The sequence below is a fragment of the Cyprinodon variegatus genome, unplaced genomic scaffold (assembly GCF_000732505.1).
Source record: "Cyprinodon variegatus isolate N-32 unplaced genomic scaffold, C_variegatus-1.0 Scaffold751, whole genome shotgun sequence".
NCBI lineage: Eukaryota > Metazoa > Chordata > Actinopteri > Cyprinodontiformes > Cyprinodontidae > Cyprinodon > Cyprinodon variegatus.
The window spans coordinates 311644-331611 of NW_015151204.1; the positions used below are offsets into that span (position 1 = coordinate 311644).

At 37.8% G+C, this 19968-nt stretch overlaps 1 protein-coding gene across 10 annotated transcripts in view; it reads right to left on the reverse strand.

The window, feature by feature from the left end:
• Nucleotides 1-18456, reverse strand: part of LOC107098150 (nuclear factor 1 X-type-like) — a 298579-nt gene extending 280123 nt beyond the window's left edge. Inside the window, exon 1 of one of the 10 annotated variants that reach the window (XM_015395640.1) lies at nt 17409-18456. In XM_015395640.1, coding sequence (XP_015251126.1) covers nt 17409-17486 — 78 coding nt within the window. In that variant the 5' untranslated portion in view covers nt 17487-18456. The remainder of the gene's footprint in view (nt 1-17408) is intronic. The other 9 variants (XM_015395634.1, XM_015395636.1, XM_015395642.1 and 6 more) reach the window with 9 other exon arrangements.
• Nucleotides 18457-19968: the final 1512 nt, after the last annotated feature.

Consider the following 19968-nt stretch of genomic DNA (forward strand, 5'->3'; position numbering starts at 1 on the left):
AATTTACACAAAGGCGGAAATAAGAATTATTTCCTTTCCCATTGAGTTGCGTCCCAGTGTTCACGGGGATGGACGTCTGTGTCTTCTTTCAGGCGTAGAGCTAACAGAACTGGCAGCGTTGCGAGGCAAGGGCTCAAACATGTACGGCTGGAAGCCTTCTACACCAAACCAAACTTCTGCCGCCCTGGCGTCCTCTTCCACAACATCTTCGTCCCCGCTTTCCTCCTCTAAATAAAAAATGTCTGTCAGAGGAGACTCATCCACGACCTCCGACACTAAACCCTCTGTCGATAGCGTTCCTTGACAGTGTGGTTTCTAAGTCACCAATTTAGTGCTACTTGGTCTCAATGGAATTTCCCATTGGGAACCTACTAGCACTAAGTTGCTAGCTGGTTAGCAAGATGCTTCCAACAAACCGGCTACAATTAAACTTGCTTGTGAACCTTCTGCCACAACAATCCCGCCCCCTTGATAGACGACCAATCACATTCACTTTATTCACTCCTGTAAAGTCGTGCACCACTCGGGAGAATTTGGAAATGCAACAGTTGGAACAGCCGCTTCCCTACGACTTTAAGTATTTATGCCTTTAAAAAAAGATACTGGAGATGCTCTAGACACCATCTCCCCCATGACCGTGATGGACAAGCTGGATGCCTTGATATCTGTGACAAAGTGGTTGAGTTTGTCTTCACCACTTGTCCCTTATTCTTATTTCTGAGTCATAATGATTAAATTTAAATATTAGTTTGCAACTTTGCTGCACATACTATCCCAGGTTTGTTTGTGTTGTTTGTGTTAGCATTATGTTATCAGACGTGGTCAGCAACAGAGTAGTAAGAACAGCGGAGAGGATCAACGGGGCTCCTCTTCCCTCCATTAAAGACATTTCATCTCAGCGCTGCGTGTCCCGAGCCCGTAACATTATAAATGACCCCCACACCCCCAAAATGGACTGTTTTCTCTGCTTCCGACTGGAAAGAAACTTTGAAGCATCCGATGCAGAGAAAAACCTGAATGTTGGAAGTGTAACTAATATACAGTTGTATGTTTACAATATCACTGCTACTTACCTTTATCAGGGCTGCAAAAAAATGAAAATGTCTTGAGAGCTGTACTGAACGAAACTTCTTTTTGCATACACTATGTGTACAAAATCACAAATAATGTCTGCAGTTTCCATCTATTTATATGTTTAGGTTAAAGCTGCTACTTCTGGACTATTGGTTGAACTTGTATATTTAGTTTCAAAGTATATTCACAGTATTTATTTTCCTCTTTATTCACCATTGTTTGTCCCAGTTTTTCCAGTACTTGCTGGGTTCTACCAGTTATTGGGTTTTCTATGGAGTAATGTGTTCTTTGTTTTTCTTTAAAGTAACCTTTTGAGTTATCTTGTATCACATTGTTTATTTCGCAGACTCTGTCACTATGTTGATGAGTTTGTAAATTAGATTAATATTTTTTTTCTTGTTTCTTTGTTTAGACTTTGTTTTTTTACAACCTGTTTAATTGTGGCTTAATGCAGCTGTGTTGCCAATTGGTTATATAAGCATTTAATTCTTGGAAGCTAAGGGAGATGGTTGTCAGAGTGAAAAGTGCCAAATAAAAATCCTCAGAGGAACCTGGAACTGTTAGCTAATCATGTTTTTTTTGTTCACCTTGCTGATCCTTGACCATACTCACAATATCTATCCATCCATTTCCCGTCACTCTTATCCCAAGCAGAGTCACGATGGGCGCTGGTGCCTATCTCTAGCTGTCTATGGGGGAGAGGCGGCGTACTCCCTGGGTAGGTCACCAGTTGATCGCTGGGCAACGCATTGACAAACAGAACAAACCATTCACACACACACTCCCACTTAAGGAGAATTTAGAGAAGCCCATTAACCTAACAGTCATGTTTTTGGACCGTGGGAGGAAGCCGGAGTACCCGGAAAAAACCCACACATGCTCAGGGAGAACATGCAAACTCCACGCAGAAAGATCCCGGAACCTTATTGCTGCAAGGAAGCAATGCTACCCACTCCTCAATGAGCAGCCCATGCCTTAATATGATTACAGTTATATTTAAATCAAGTTTTTTTTATTAAGAATATTCTGTAAATGTTTCACAGTGCAGCACAGATGTCATTTTATACATTTTAAAACTAAGAAAGAGTTAAAAGAAACATATTCCAAGATTTCCTGCTCATACTGGTAATCGAACATTAAATCAACTGAAGTTTGGTGTTAAATTTTCTATAGAAAACATTGATAAGAAATAAAATTTTTCACAAAGAAAGGGGCGTTAGGGGGAAACTAAATAGATATAACATATTTTACTGAGTTTTGGAGTTTATTAGGCGGTCAGGATGTACACTAAATTGACCTTATATAGAGTTAGTTGCGGTTCTGTGACTCCGGCTTTAGAGCTCAAACCTGAGTGGAACAAGTTTCACCTCAGTCGATTTAGCAAGGGTCTAGAGAATCTTTCTTAACCTGTATTAATGCCAATGGGAGCTTTGAGTTTTTTTCAGCCATTTTTTACTCCATAAGAGCTGAGTTCTCCCAGCTTTTCCTTGACGGATCATCCGGGCAGAACTCTCCTGCTGCTGACAGCCTTGGTGATGATGGCCAAAAATGTGAAGTGGGCATGTAATGGCTGGGTGTATGCTGGAATGAGTAGACCCCATGAGGACTTACCAGGGGGTCTGTGCTGGAGTTTTTCATGAAGTAGGAAATGTTTGGGCTAATTGTTGCCTCCTGGACTGCGTAAAGGCCTAAGGTACTGACATCTCTAACTGGACAGTTAGAGAGTTTAAAAAAAACAAAATGCTGTGATGTCATCACCGAAACTCTTAATGTCTATTTCCTCTCATCCCAAACTTTTGCTATTTGCTATTTACTCTCTTGCAACGGGTATCATTATAAATCCTTAGCATTCAGCTTCGTCTTTCCTCCTCTCCCCCATCTGCTTTCATTTCCTGTACATTTTCTTTGCTTTCCCCTTATCTTCACATCCATCCTTCCTGTTTCCCCCTTCCTTTCCTCCAGTCATCCCAACAGCCTTTTTTTTTTTTTTTTTTAATGGGTGGAGCTTCTTCTGGGTTGCAATTTTTTGTTTGGTTGTGGATCCAAGAGAACATGAATATTTATGACTAATCCACTCTCACCGCCAAACTACCCCCCCAACAACCCCAGCCCCCAGCTCAGTCCTGCAGTGGAGGCAACACTTGGTGGTGACACATGGCGAGACAGCTGTTGCAAAGCAAGCCAGGCATCTGTGCACCGGGAGAGTACGAGGAGAGGACAGACCGATCGGGCGAACAAGCAAAAGACACGTGACAGAAGCAAATAAAGAGGACAGATATAAGGAGTTATTACTGACTAAAGTGTGAAGCAGTAGCTGTGATGCAGAATCGACAGAGGTTAAGGTTATTTAGGTGAAATAGAGCAGATGACACAGAAAGAACCGGGTTGTCTGGGGGGAAAAGGATGGGAACAAGCCAACTAGAGGGAATGGTTATTGACTAGAGATTCTGTCTGACGACAGAGAGGGAAAGCCTTAGTAAAACACTTTGCTTATTGGAGACTGAATTTTTCCACTTTTTTAAACATAAAGTATGACTTTAGTTGCTAAGCAGCTTCTTTTCACAAACAGATGGCATTTAAACCTTTAACATTGGCGCAATAATCCCAGCCTCCTACATCCAACATTCCTATTGGGAAGGGGGAAACGGTTTACAAAGTAAACAGTATGTCACTTTATTCAAAAACTACGACTTAAGTATGATAGATGGAAACAGATTTTGTGGAATATTGAATCCTGTTACTTCTGCACAGTTAAGGACAACTATTTGTCTTTATGAGGGCATTGAGCTCACATATTCTTTACCTTAAATGTAATGTTAAAGGATTAAATGCTCGCGGGAGATGAAATATCAATGCAAGTTCTCTAGATTTTAAACATTCTGCATGGTGAGGGACGCTACCCACTCAGGACACTTGGAATACATTGGACGAGCAGTATGGAGGAATATTGACACGTTTTTTGTGGACTTTTATGGACCTTTCTGCCTCGGGCACCATAGACCTCCAGGGGAGTAGAAAATGAAGGCTAATCATGTTTTGGGTGTACTATTCCTTTAAAGCTTCTAGATAGTTTACCTCGGGATTAAACAACGCGAAGCATATGTTTAATTAATACAGTTTCAGTATTGCGTCAGAATTCTGCCACACATGCAATAAAACTCAGATGGATACTTTTATTTAAACCACACCCATAAACTCAAGGGCGGATTTAGGAAATTTGGGGCCCTAGGCAAAGACATGCATAGGGCCCTCTGAATTGAAAAGAAAACACATAAAACAGACCCATTAAACAGATACAGAACTTATCTTAAATTTTATTATTTATAAATAAGCACTTTTTTTAAAGAAGTGATAGAGGGGTCTGAAAAGTTGCTAAATAAAGCGAGAAAAAAGCATAGGGCAAAGCTGGCAAAAGTACTCTTGGCACCGTTTGTTTTCAAATGCTTTGCTGCTTTGCTGCAGTTGTGCAGCAAATAGACTGATCCAATGTGGTGGGGGTTGTCGGGGGTGGGGTGGGGGGCATACTATAACAAGCATTCTCATGGCATTTTAGAGAAAGAATTTGTATCAAATACATAATTGTGCACAAATGAGTAATATCTGTATTAACCATACATGTAAAAGGAGGTTTATGGGGCCCCCACGAACTTGGGGCCCTAGGCAGCTGCCTAGTTTTGCCTAATGGTAAATCAGCCCCTGCGTAAACTACTATCCATGCACATTGTTAATGTTCTATGAGAGCAGATTTAATACTATGAGGCCCCAAATACAGTACATCACAACAATGAGTGCCAGCTCCTTTTCTGCGCTTGTGGTTTGCGTTTTAGGCGGCTACAGATTCTATCTTCTATCAACTTGTTTGTGATTGGCTGCTTTTTTAGGGAATCCCGCCTCTTGAACCAGTACTCTTCTTCCTACTAACAAAGCAATTTCAGATTAACCGCTTGGAAGTTGGTAAGCAAAGTCATCATTAAATATAAAACAGTCTCGATGAATACTGGTTTCTGATTGGCCGTAGGGTGTCCGTTAAAAAGGATTATAGGACACCTAAAAAAAAGGTTCCAGTAAAATAATCTGATCATTTCTGCTATCTCAAACGTTAGCTGGAAACAGGAAGAAGTTTACTCTGGTTACCTTGGCAACGTTCATTCAGTTTATTAGTTTAGCACAAATTAAAAACACATGTCACCTCAAGGTACTTTACAGAGACACACCAAGCATGTTTGTAGCGACAGTCGAGAAGAAACTCCCTTTTAACAGGAAGAAACCGACTGGAGAACCGAGGTCAGTGTGAGCGGCCATCTGCCGAGGCCGACGGGGGAAGCGTGTCACAACTCAAGATGCAGGACTTCCTAAAAAGTAGCCAATCACAGGCGGGTTGCTTTGTAACGCCTTCAAAGTGACAAGGAGTGAGCAGAAACAGGTCCACACACGAGGACAAGGGAGGCTTTGCAGTCGTGTGTGTGACCTATTGGTACTCTATTTGAGCATGTAACTCGTTAAACATGCCTGTGAGGAGTAGTTTATGAGCTTCTGTATGAAGTAAAGCTGCTCTTTGGAGTATTTATGGCCTGTGTGCATTTTTGGCAGAATCCTGACGCCATATGTCAGATGTATAAGAAGGTATAATACGGGGAAATATTGTCATACATGACTGTTACATGTAAAACTTCTGAAAACAAATTGATTGAAAGACTCAGACAGAAGAGAAGCAACCATTATGAAGTTTTATTGACAAAAGAAATGCAGCTTTTGGCTCTCAGGCCACAGGGAAGAAAATCAAAGAGATTTATGATGTTATGATCGAGCTGATGAATTAGGATAAATACGTCTTCCACCTCTGGGGTCTGACACTAGTGGTGGAATGGAGGCCGAGGGGTGAAGGAAACCAGATGAAAACGAGGATGATGGTGGAGATGAGATGGAGCGTTGCAGCTTGATGGCTCAGAAAAGCCATCGTTAGAACAACTAGTCATTTTAAAACTGTCCTAAATGACAGCTGGAGATGGCAAAGTCACGCACAGGGCTGATAGGACCAATGGTCCGTCACATGTGCATGAGATTCAAATAAAAACATTGTTTTTTCAAACAGTGGGCCTCAAAGCAAAATTTTAGAAATGTTTGCAGGTCTTTAATAAGGCATTATCAAACGTATGAGTGTTGTCAAAATATAAGTAATTCTGAACACCCCATTTTTGTTAATGAGTGTGCATTGGGACCAACATCAGAAATATGCAACATGTCCTACTTAAAAGAAAAACATAGGTCTTTCTTTGGAAATGATAACATAAGCAATTCAGTGTCTGTTAAATGGATTAATATAAATGGTGATAAATATATATGGGAGAAGACATTACTTGTGACTGCTGTTAATTCCAATGATTTACCTGAGCATAGACTCGTGAGCAACATCTATGTAATTAACTCATCATCATATTGTTTTGAGTTTCAAAAGCATAATACTGTTTGTTATGATAGAAATTACATGGCATATACAATATAGATTCCAAACATGGCACAAGGAACTGAACTAATAATGGCTGACAGTCTGCTAGATTTCACTCCATATTACAGTTATACTCATAAGGATGTGACATACGTTCCAACAAAATATTATCTGGGAGATGTGCTTGGGCTACACAAAGCCTCATCTGATGAACTGTAAACAAACTCACTGTTTGGCGTGTAGGACAATTTTTTTGTTGTTGTAATTTTGTGATTGTTTCTTCTTTTTATGTATTAAAATCACTCCAATCTGAATGATAAAACAGCATATCAGCAATGAATGAATCAATAGCAGTCATGCTGATGCTTAGGATCCTACTTCATAAACCATACTCATTGCTACATTGTGATTGAGAATGCAGTTGAGTCACTTTCTTTTGTTTATGAGAATTGCAGTTTTTGTTCATCATAGTTCTTGTATATTGTGTAAAGACCAGCATGCTGTCAGTTCAATATGTTAGAATTGAAGCAGCAGGTTCATATGGCCTGTACCAAAATAAACATCTTTAATTGTTCTTGTTTCTTAGCATTCTTAAATCAAGGTGTTGTACAATTGGACTTACTCTTAAAATAAGGGGAAAATCTTGTTGCTCCATTGGCTTTTATTGTAAAACATTGCATTACCTTGTTACTGGTTCAATCTAGCTCAAATTTCTTATTAAGAAAAAGTTAGTCATTCTTTCTTAAATTTAGATTATTTTTCTAATGCAAAATATGCTTGACAAGATTAATTTTCTTTTTGGACGAAAAACAAGACATATTCCTTGATGCACGACTTTTTTACTTTCTTGGAATTCTTTTTTTGCAGTGTAGGTTTGCAGCTGTTGATCAGTGGGTGATGAGAGGTGAGGTTGAGTCTATAAGACTAATTTCTTTTGTTTTAAATGTAATGCCTGTAATTTAAAGCTAATAAGTTAAAGCAGGCAGTAGATTATTATTTAGTATTTAAATCACCTGTAAAACCAGAATTTAGTGATGGGATTTATGTTCAAATATAAAGTAGCAGCCATTCAAAATGGTCCTTCCCAATCAAACACCAGCTGAATGGCCGCCTACTCCCCTGCGACTTCCAGCAATATCCCCTCCAACTTCCAGCCACTGGAGTGACCCCCTCCTTCCCCTCAGTGTGCATATTTTTTTATTCTGATTCCACCCCTTTACTGAATTACAGGGCTGACCAGGAGAAGACGCTTCTCTTTAGATCTTAACGTCCACAAATCATGAAAGAAATAATATTTTGGTACAGAGATTCATGTTTAAAAAGGAATTGCAGGGGACCAGCCCACAACCAGTAAGGGCCCATCAAGGAAAGTTGGGACATTTTGAATGGCTACTACTGTACGGTATGACATTTGGTAACTTTAAGTCTTTGTCAACTTCTGGAATTGCTTCCTCTTCTACTATCTAAAAGTCTTTTTTCTCTTTTGAATTCCTTTTTTTTCCTTTTTTTTTTATCTTTTTCTTTTGTACTCTCCTTCACCCTCTTGACCAAAACTCACTGAAAAAAGTAATGGATGTGAAAGGAGACTCAAAGAATTAAACATTTTTCCAAACCACTCCCCTTAACGCGACAGTGGCGTTGGATGTAGGAGTTCGCCCTGAAATCGAAGGGTTGACGGTTCAAGCCCCGACTCTGACTTTCAGTGTTGTTTTGTCCTTGGGCAAGACACTTCACCTGCATTGTCTACTGATAATGGTCAGAGGGCCCGGTGGCGCCAGTGTACGGCAGCCCCGCTTCTGTCAGTGAGCCCCAGGGCAGCTGTGGCTACAATGTAGCTTGCCACCATCAGTTTGTACGTGAATGGGTGAATGAATGTAGTGTAAAGTGCTTTGGTCAAGTCTCCTGACTTGAATAAAGGTGCTATATAAGTACATGCCATTTAACTCCCATTTTTTGAAAAAACCTGGTAGCCTGCGGCTAACTTATGTGTTCAGGGTTAAGCTAACTATTAGCAACACAAGCTAACACTGCGTCTGGTATTTTAAAACAAATGAACAGTGTGTAAATAAGTTTATGAGGCACAAACTGTTTGAATCCAAAAACGTTTAATTTTATTAAATCACTGTGCTTCAAGCACATGGCAGCCATTTTGAATCTTAAACTGATGATGAACTCTAGAATGTGTTACTTCACGTTTGACTTCAGGAGAACTTGCTGAAATTCATCTAAACCTGAAACATGGATTACATCAAAAGTTCCCCTCTTATACCTTAAAAAAAACTTTTTATGTCCACCTTAACTATTTTAAAATGTCCACTGGTGTTCTGGTTTTGAGATTAGTAGACATATCTTTTCCTCTTCTTTTTAAATGAGGACTGTGGTAGAAAAAGTGATGAAACAAACCTGTTTCATGGTTTCCTTATTTTTGTTTCATATAGCAGTGATAGTAATTTTATTACCATGTTTTATAATAAATAATCCTGATATTTCCTTTTCACCAATTGAAACCTAAAGGCTTTTAATTATGAAAACAAATTTTCCACCTCGCCACGTATTAGTCTCAGTGATATCTCTTACTGTAGATTATTAAGAAAGCAAAATCCATGTAATTTCCTTTTTGAAGATTCAATCCATCTGTAACGCTCATTTGATAGCCAATTATTTTACTGACCTGTTGCCAATTAACCTAATTAGTGGTGATATGTTCCAGCAGCAGCATTTGGCATCAAAACCAAATAAACGTGTAATATCCTCACCAACCATACATAGTATTCTTATTTCTTTTTTTTCAAAACACTGGGTTGTTGTCTTTTTGTCCTGTTTCATGTTTTTATTAAATAAATGTTTTGATAAAGAAGCATTTTACAGCCATCTTCCTCCTGCACAACTATTTAAAGACTTTAAAGATCTATTCCTTGGAGATCAGTACTGTGGTCGGATCTTTGGCTTACATAATTTCTAAATAATAAAATTACAAAATAATATTTGCATCAAATTCTGCTTGCACTTCCTAATCCTTTTAATAATTCTAATTTTATAGCAGCTGAATTGTCTCATTTTTAACTTTTTCCAATGGAGTTAAATCCAATTTTTTCCAATGGAGTCCAATCCGGTACCGACATCACAGCTTTGATGACCCGATACAATATTAGCATGAATCTCACCAGCTTTTATTGATATAAAAAATATATTTTACTAAAACAAGAGGCAAAATTAAACAACAAAGGAATATAAAAACCTCTGACCAATGTAAAATTAAGGAATGAGTCACAGGAATGTTTAACAGAAGCAGAATGTTTTTCTCTTTTTCATCAGATGATCCAAGCTGCTCAAGGCTACCGAGATCAGAAGACGTCACCCTACGATTTCCTCTGGGACCAAAAATGATCATTTCCATTTTAGATTTGCAGCTATCCAAAAGTTTACCTCAGTAACATAGTCAACAGTGGTTGAAGTAAAAAAGTATATTAAAAACATTCAACTGGAAATAAATCTGAGTATCATCTGCAAATGAGTGAAATGAAACATTACATCTCCTCAGAACGGAACCTGAAGGCAGCATATAGATGGCAAATAAGATAGGTCTAAGAATGGAACCTTGAGGAGCTCCACATGTGATGGGAGCTTTCTGACAGAGAAACTGCTATAGGACAAACAAAAGATTAACCTGAGTTATGCAGAGCCTTTCATACAGCATAGATCAAATCTGGAGAGCAAAACAAAGTGGTTAACTGTAACAAAAGCAGCTGTGTCATCTGAAAGGAGGAGAACAGCCGAGTCTCCTACATCTGCAGCAAATAAAAGATCATTAAAGATCTTTAAAAGTGCAGCTTCTGTTCTTTGAAGGGTTTAAAAACCCGATTAGCCTAAAGATGTTTTGTTAACATCACTAACAGCAACTTGAGAGTAAAAAGTGTTGTTTCAAGATGTGGGATTTCTTGAAAAGTAGCCAATAACAGACAGTTTTAGGTCGGTTCCACCCGCAAAGGGCTTTTGATATATTTTGGGTACCTCATGATGTTGAGTCTGCAGGCATGAAATGTTCTGAATGCTCATGTAGACCACCTTCTGTGCATGTGTTATGAAGCTGAAGTTAAAATTCAACCTGGAAGACTACGCTGGATCACCTGCGATGTGCCACTCTTAAAGCTCATCCCAGTCAACACCTGGACGGCACTCTCCCTGAAGGCAAGATCTCCTTCATGAGCTCCTCGTCCAGCATTTCTTTTGCATAGCATTCAAGTTCAAATAACTTATTTCATTCACCTGAGTAAAATTCCTTTAATTACAACTTTTCTTTGTGTGACTCTCTCCAGATTGAATAAAAAACAAAACACAACAAAAACTGCTTGCATGAGTTGCTATTACTCATGTGCACTTTAGGCAGAATTCTGACTTTATAAAACACACTGAACTTTTATTTTTCCTGGTCAGCGGATGTTTTTCAACAGAAGGCTCTTAGTTTTTTGGGGTGCAAGTTTTAATTAATAATCTTGAAGTCACTACTGAGAAACTGAAATTAAACCTTCATTATTGGGTATTTCAGTGGGATGATGATCCAAACATATGTCCATGTACACCCAGCAATGGTCGGTTGGACTGGAAATCCGCTTTGTCCGATGGACATCTTAGTCCATCTTAGTGGAATTAACTGTTGAGGTAAAAGGTATAAAAATGTATTCTTTTTTAAATATTTTGGATATTTTTTCCTCTTAATAATTGTACTAACATTAAAGGCTATATATAAATATTTTTAAAAAAAATTTTCAATGAGTGATCAGGCAATTAAAGATGAATTTGTATTAAGGATATCTTGACTAAGGGTACAAATAAATTTGTCTGGCTCTGTAGCAATGCTTTCCCTGGCAGTCAGCCTGGGGCCTCGGCTCTCCAAAGACACAAGATAAATCTAAACGGATGTAAAGGGATGAACCGAAAAGGAAATTAAAAAAGTAATTTCACTGCAGTCTCGCACCGTTTTAATTTGACGAATATTGAATCCAATTACTTATTTTTTTCACTAAAACTCAATAAATTTGATGATTAGGAAGGTTTATTCCCCTGATTTACGCTGGTTCCAGGTCTATCTGCTCTTCCTGTGACATGAACCCAAGACTGCAGCATTAATCACCTCAAGGTTGGATTACTGAAATGAACCGTGCTTGGGAGCCTTCCAGTCCCTGCTGTGTGTCAGCTGCAGCTGCAAGACTTCTGACTGGTACCAGAAGCAGAGAGAGCGCTGATACCAGCATCCACGGAGCTCTCTGCCTGGTCCCATTTCAAAGCTCTGTTTTCTGCACACACAGAATAATCCTTAAGAAAATAAAATAAAATAAGAATGTTTTAAAGAATAAAAGTGATTGCAATTATAGAAAAACACAAATAAATGTTTTAATGAGATGCATTTCTTCATCCAAGTTTACCACAAAAGGAGATCATAACAGCATCATCACTATCAGATAGAAAATTGTTTTATAATGAATTATTCTGCATCAAAGCGAGATACGATCAGGTTTGGCCTCATTGCTCATCTCAGGGCTCAGCCTGTGAAACCAGAAAGAAATGTGGATCGTTATTTTAAATCATTCCTATTTATAAAAAAAATATCTGCACTCCTTAAAGGTTTTTACTTCTTCTTTTCCTTTTTGTCACAATTACGGGTAAATGTTTGAAACTATCAAAACCAATTTAACATCTGAAATATAAGAAAAATAAGCCAAGATAATAGAAAATACAGTTTTTAAATCATTAAGAAAAAGTATCTGAACCAACCCGGCCTTATGTAGGGTGTTTATTACCTTCATCAACCTAAAATTATTGCTGTCCCCCTAAGGAGCTTAATTGGTGCAATAAAGTTTATTCAAAAATATATACCGGTATATATATATTTTTTTTACTGAAATAAAAAAAAAATACTTTAAACAGAAATAACATTTTATATTTTTTTTTAAGCTGTCAGTCAACATTCAGACCACGATATCATCTAAGCCCCGCCCCCATGCAAAGGAACCAGTAGAGTGAAATGGAAAAACTAAATCTGAGCTTAAAAAACAAATTTGAAACTGACGCTGCGTTTTAAATGCTTTGTTTCAGTTTTATATCTTTTCTTTTCCATTTCAAAAACTGTGTTTGAACAAAATCTATGTCCCCAATTCACTTCACTGACCTCATAAACCAAACTCATGAATTATCGAACATAAATTTTGGTTCCATTAATAACTAGATGTTTTTTGTGTCCTGAAAAAGCAGAGAACACTTAGACCATGACTGGACCACTAAACCACATTGGTATAATGTTTCAGACTCTAAAACATTGTGTTCTTTACACCGAATATAACATGCAGCTTTGAAAAAGTTCAACCTGTCTATTTAGTCCAAAAAATAAGTATTGGATCATCAAGATGCTGCAAATAATTACAAGTTTAACTCAAGTGTCTCTCTGCTTTATTTCAAAGTGTATTTTGCATCAATATGGTGAATTGTTTTGTAAAAGTGCTTTGATTGTTCAACATGATCACTAGTTTATATACCTGGGTTAGAAGCAGCTTCTCCTGATCGCCTCCACAGCTGACTGCCACATGATGTGGCTCTTAACCGTCTTTTTTATTCTCTTTTCTTCTAGAAATAATGGGAACCCCTTTAATTCTATTGCAAACTGTTTTTGTTTTTTGCTCAGCTTCTTGAAAAGCATTATTTTTCAACTTCATATGTATTTTATAGCAAGTTGTAGGATGTAAAGGTGCAAAAATATAAGGTCCTAAAACATCTAATTTGCTTTACTGATCTTATATTATAAGCCAAAAACATAAAAACATCGACATAATCAAATTGTAACTCACTATTCCTATCACACAAAACCAAAATGGTGATTAGTACTCTTTTTTTTTTTTAGGTTTGCAGGCTTTTAATGAAAATTTTTATTCAGTAATAAATATCAAATCTCTTATGCATCATAATTTAATTTCCAGTTGTATTTAAAGTTCTGATAAAAGCAAAATTTCCCATATTATATATAATAAAAATTAATTCCTAGTTACTTTGATTGTGAAGTAAGCAGTATTTACCATCCTGTAAACAATTCAGAGGCTGTTAGGAAAAAAAAAAATTAACAAACAGAATAATTGAGGCAAACAGCCACAGCAGACAGTTAGGGTTTAAAGCAGGGATTCTGGTTATAAAATGACATCCAGATCATTACGCATCTAATACAGAAATGTGTTGAGGCAACGTTTTGGTGGCAAAGAGAAGCTGGTCAGAGTGGTGAAAAGGATGGATGGAGCTGAATACAGTTTGATCCTGGCAGGAAACTGGACAGAGAAAACAGAAGATCTGAGACTGGATGGAGGTTCATCGTCCAGCAGGAAAATATCCCTAAACACACAGCAGGAGCTCCGGATGAATGAAATCTGTTTGAAATATAGATATTCTAAAAAAATTCACCTTTTTCTCTATTGACTATTTTTATTGAATCCCCCACAATAAAATGTCTCTTAATACAACAGACAAATTTTTTGAATTTGTTGTTGAGTGGATTTAAAAAAAATTATCTTTCTACAGGCTTTATTCTTCATTTCACACAGTAGTTTTTTAAAAATGGCAGTTTATTTCCAATAAGTTATTCTCTCTTTCTTTTTAAAGGCCATTTAATGTTTAAAACGCTACACGTGTTTTATTAGCTGCACTGAATCCAAATCTCTGGATAGTAAAGGTTGCAGACTGGTTTAAATCAGGGGTTCTCTGGGACCTCTATCCGTCATTCCAACTGCTGCCACACGCATCATTTTAATAAATGGGTGTTTAACAGGCTTCTGCAGCACGTGATGGCAGACCGATGATCTAATGCGATTATTCAAATCAGGTGTGCCGGAGAAAAAAAATAAAATCTAAAACATGTGGAGTGCACCGTCCGTCGTGATACTTAAATCAAAGCTCCGCTCCAAAAGCCTCACGGCTGTTTCTGTGCAGAGGAACTAAATGCAAATCCAGGCAGCAATTTCCACGTTTGCAAAGATGTGTTTAAGTTTTCTTTCCTTTTGTTATACCCTACTGTTTATCACTCTAGCACAGGCAAAGGTCTTCATCCATTCTTTACACAGTTTAGCTGAATTAAACTTACTTAGAGCTGCACATTTTAGATGAGTTTCTGGATAAAAGACAAAAAAACCCTTTCTGCAAGAAAAAGAATGAGATTTTCTTCTACATGAAGGTGATATTTTTGGAAAATGGTGTAACAAAGGAAACAATTGTTACCTAATGACAAAATAGAGCTAAGAAATATGGGTGCACAGATTGATTGGTTGGATTTGCTGGTATTGAAATGTCTGAAAATTACTCTGAACTTTTCATTTAGGTTTGAGAGCTCTACCTTAAGGGCAGCTAACACAAATTGTTTTTGTTTAATGGGTGTTGTTTATTTCATCTAGTTAGACAATAAAATATGACATAAACATCAAAGTTGTGTTGTGATCTTCAGATAATAATCGGCATATCAAACTTTTAAATGATCCGTTATCGGACAGAAAACTGCAATTGGTTCTTCTCTATTTAAAACATACTTTTAGAGTAAATTGCTTGCATCAATTCTGGGCAGTTATTCAATAAAAAAGCTTAAAACCTGCAGTATTTGTTATCATATCCACAGTTAACCCTTTATAGGACAAGTAAACATTGTTTATCACTTGCATACCCCTTACAAATGGAGCCCCCCCATCCCTCAGTGAGTTCTAAAAGCAGAAGATCTATATCCAGCTATTCAGCAAAGAACTGCTACATGGCTATACATCTTATTTTCTTATTTTGGCATTAGAACAATTAGATGAGCCCTTGAATGATATATTACCTACTGTTAATTAAGCAAAAAAGAAAAGTAACAGTTAAAAAAAGTAAAAAGATAATTAAAAAGTTAAAAAGTAAAATTAAAAAGTTAATAAGCTTAGTTAATATAAATACATTATATATTAGTATATTATATATCATATTATTATTATAATTAGGTTTATAAACTAAAAAATATAAGTGCCAGTATCAGCATTAACGCCTCTAAGGTTATATTGTACCAAAAAAAGTGCTTCTTTCACTCTCAGAGTGTTTTTCGCGAAATTTCTTTGTAATTTTTCTTACGGTAATATATTTGGGCAAATTGGTGTTTCTTGTTCTTACATTGACATTCATTTTTTCTATCAAAATATCAATATTTTTTAATGTCACAAAGGTAATAAGGTCTTTCCCTGGATTTCAATAACACTATTGGCTTGAAAGGGTGAAAAAAAACAACATATATATATATTTTTTAATCATTTTTTAATCATTTAATCAGCTGACGTTATTGCGAGCTGATTTGGAAGGTCCAAAGACCCACTTGTGGTTCAGAATCACAGGTTACACACCCCTGGCCTAACAGTTATGATAACACCTAAAATAGATTGAAGTTTAAGGTTACATTTCCTGACCTTATTTTAACAATGCTGTATAATTTTACCTTTTACCAATTTTTTTCCTGAATATTGTTATTATTATTATTATTATTATTATATAATACTATTATTATCATCATTATTCACTGTGTTTTGCTGAAGAGTCACTTTCAAAACTTGTTTTGTGATAAATATTGACCAAATCTTAGTCTACTGTAACTGCTGTGTAGCTCACACCTTAGATAATAACAGAGATATCCTTTTCTGTCCCACAGAAATTCAGGCATAGGATGGGAAAAATGAGAAGCAAATGGAAGCAAGTAGGTGGAAAAATGAAAAAGAACTATAAAGAAGAGATTGAGAGATATTACTGTCAGAAAACAGACAGCGTACTGTGATTAAAAATAGCAAACTGCACGCTCACAGACTGAGGGAATGTTCCTTTGCCAGCCGTGCCCTTCGCTCTGCCCCCTTTAGCACCCTTTAACCCCCCTTCCACCCTTTCTGCTTGCTTCTCTTGCATCCCTGCATGGGGCCCCAGTTCTGGCTGCCATACCTCCCAGGCCCCCGACCCCTCCACACCCCATCTCCCCCTCACCCAGGCAGAGGGCCCAGCTCTGCCCTACATAGCAGCGAGCGCAGCAGGCTGGCGCTGAGAGGAAACCCTCGGGTTTACAAACTGTGTCAGGCCTCGAGACGCTTTTCTGTGATCGACGCCGTTCGTCGCTTGAGAGAAAGCAACAACACAACTGCTACCCAGAGATCAGTTTGATTGATGCTGTCAGTATGTAGAGTATGGAATAAATTAGCTGATCCAAACTGTGGATGCAGGAGACGCAATAAATAGCCGCAGGTCAAAAGCTCAGAGGACGGTGAATGCAGCAACTTCTTTTCACAGCTGAACTTATTAGAAATTTTATTCAATTAAATCAGAACTCAAGAATGAGAAAAAAGGGGAACTCTTGAACAAAGTCTGCAACACATTACAGGTACGTGTAATTAGGAGGAGAAAATAGGGCTGCTCATGAGGAAAAAAGTCTGTTGTGGCCTTAATAAGATTCAGAGCCATTTCCTCTGGTGGAAAAAAACTAGTTTTAATTAAAACTCTCATCCTTTGGGGTGAGCCCCAGATATCTGTGAACGAGTCAATCAACCAAATGAACTTGTAATTAGGATTTAAGAAGAGATGTCGAGATGAAGGGGCGGAGAACCAGCACCGTTTCATTCAGGTTAACGCTAACTGGTCTAATAGGATTTCCAGATTACAGCGTGATAATCTCAGCAGGCAGTTCTTCCTAACTGTGTTCGCTCTTGGCTTTTACAGCAAATTCCAGCGTCTCTGTGAAGCGCCCTGAAAACAAGCTTTAGGGTCTGCAGCAAGGGGACGGAAAAACAAGCAGGAGAACGAGACAACGACAGTGACAGGAACAGACGGTGACAGAATGAGGGAGAGAGACGGGAAGCATCCATCCTACCATCCACCATGACCTGGCAGAGACGTCACAGCGCAGCTGCCACCTGAGCCCAGGGTCACTCTGCTTCTCCCACGCCATTCCACACTCTGCCACGCCGCCTCCCTCAAGCCAGAATCCTCATCCCAGAAGTGCTGATAATTAGATAAATCAATATAAAGAGAGCAGAAACATGGATAGAGTCACCAATCAGGAGATGTGCAACCAGGATGCTTCTGTGCTGAAAGTGATAAAGAGGGTGTGTATTTATGGGGACATACAGTACATATGCTATGGTCTGTGTGTGTGTGTGTTGGATGGAGAGGGGACCCTGAAGCAGCTCTCCAAGCAGCTGTGCTTCTCGTTTCGCTGGTCCAACTGCGCCGGCTGCCATGAGCGATGGAGCCACCAACTCTGCGACACGTACTGCCGAGCGCGCCGAACATGTAGCACCTCTCAAATTTATATGCATATAACACGTATGTTCACAAGCATTCACGAGATTCACTGCCAGTCAGTGATCTATGTATCTGCCGTGGTCTGATAGATGTGTTCCAGTGCGGGGGAAGGGGGGGGGGCCCGGAGCCAAAAGCTCTGATGTCTGAGCCAGGCTACTAAAGGGGTTTCCACTGGATGGCCAACATGGCCGGTTAAAACCTAAAACATGCTTCATATGAGTAGCATATTCTCTCTAATGGGCTCCATGTTGTGTGAGTTGGATCTCAACAGTAAAACAAAGAGAATCTGAGCTTTAATCAGATTTAGTATTTAAAAAAACCAAACTTTTTTACAAATGAGAGGCTGAAAAGTGGGATGTTTGTTTCTATTCAGATCCTTTTACGTGGATAAATTGACATAGTGCTACCAGAAGTCACTTAGTTTTTAACCACAATCTTTAGAAGAAAAAAGAATGATCTTGGAAGAAGGCGTTCTGGTTGGATGAGATTGAAATAGCGCCATCTCTTTGAAATGCTAACATTCTATTGTCGTCATCCGGACACTATCCCTATGGTAAGGCATGGAGGTGGCAGCATTATGTTGAGGGGAGGCTTCAGTTCAAGGACTGGTAAGATTGATAGGAGAGAGGAATAGAGAGCAATTCTGGAACAAAACCTTTTAAAAGAGTTTAAATCAAAACTACCAAATGCCGGACCAATCAATACCAGGGTGTAAAGATACAGAGACGACACCAAACCTTTTAGGGGCCAAAACTAGGGTGTACTAAAACAAAAACAAATTAAGGTAACCCTTAATTTGAGGAGGTAGATGAGATAATTTGCTATTGAAATGAGTATTTTTACTCTTAAAATGAGATAGTTAGATAATATGGATTTGAAATAAGACAATGCATATTTTTTTCTTATCTAGTGTAAATTGTCTTTTTCCATTGGCAAAATGTCTGTTTTACCTCCTCAATCCAAGAACAAACATAATTATTTTAAGAAAATACTTATCTACATTTAGATTTTCTTCCAATGAGCATATGAAAACAGTTTTAAATTATTCTTTTCCATCCTTGGATATCTGTATTTTCTTGGTTTTATTTGTGTTCTGCTTTTGCTGCTGTATATGGAAAATGTTCCTACTGAGAGACAAATAAAGAATAATTTTCTCCTCTAGACTTCGACAGACTTTATTGTCATTTTGTATACACAGAGTTTATACAAAACCAGATTTCGTTCAGTACAGCTCTCAATACATTTCCATTTCTAAAGTGCAGCAGTGATAAAATGTAAACATGGTAATCAAATGTAAACATAAGAACGGTAATGATTTACGGTATATGGAATAAATATATATGGAATAAATAATGGAAAGAGAATTAAGTAGAGCAATAACAAAGTGCTAATGATAAACACATGAGGTCCAGACTGTCAATTTTAAGGCCTCATCTGAACTTTGTGAGAATCTTCTTTGTTACTTAGTTCAAAATGTTTCCAAAGCATCACACCTCATCCATGCGTCTGCTGATTTAAACCAGTGTGAGCCTGTTTTTCTCCCGGTTCTGAAGGAGTTTATTGATCAAATTAAACCTTCTGATTCGCTCAGTGATGCTGTTCCCTCTCACCGTTTTAAAGATGTCCATCATGGCTGTTGTTCATGGCTTTACTGGCACAAGTCTGCTCGCTGTGGGACATTAAATGTTACAGTTTTATGAAAGCAACTTTTCACTGAAGAAAATCAGGTTTAATGCATCAATTTAATATATCAAGATATATCAACCAATGCATCAATTAATTTCCCCCCATATTTAGACCAATCTCCAAACCACTCTTCCTTTTTTGTAAGTTTTAGCTGTTGATGCTGGTAATAATGTTGTAGTTGTGTTTTTACACATTATTGTCGCCTAATGTTAGGATAGGTTAGGTTCTGGATATGAAACTGTCAGATCATATTTATTTTAAATCTAAACCTCTTAAGGCGTAGGATGTATTTACCAAAAACATACATACTTATTTTTTTCATATATTTTTATATATTTTCTAAATTGCTCAAACTGGTATCAACAAACAGAAAAGTCCTGAAGGATGATCTGGATGTGAAAATTTAAGGTTAAATGATTCAGGTCCTGAGTAAATGAGGT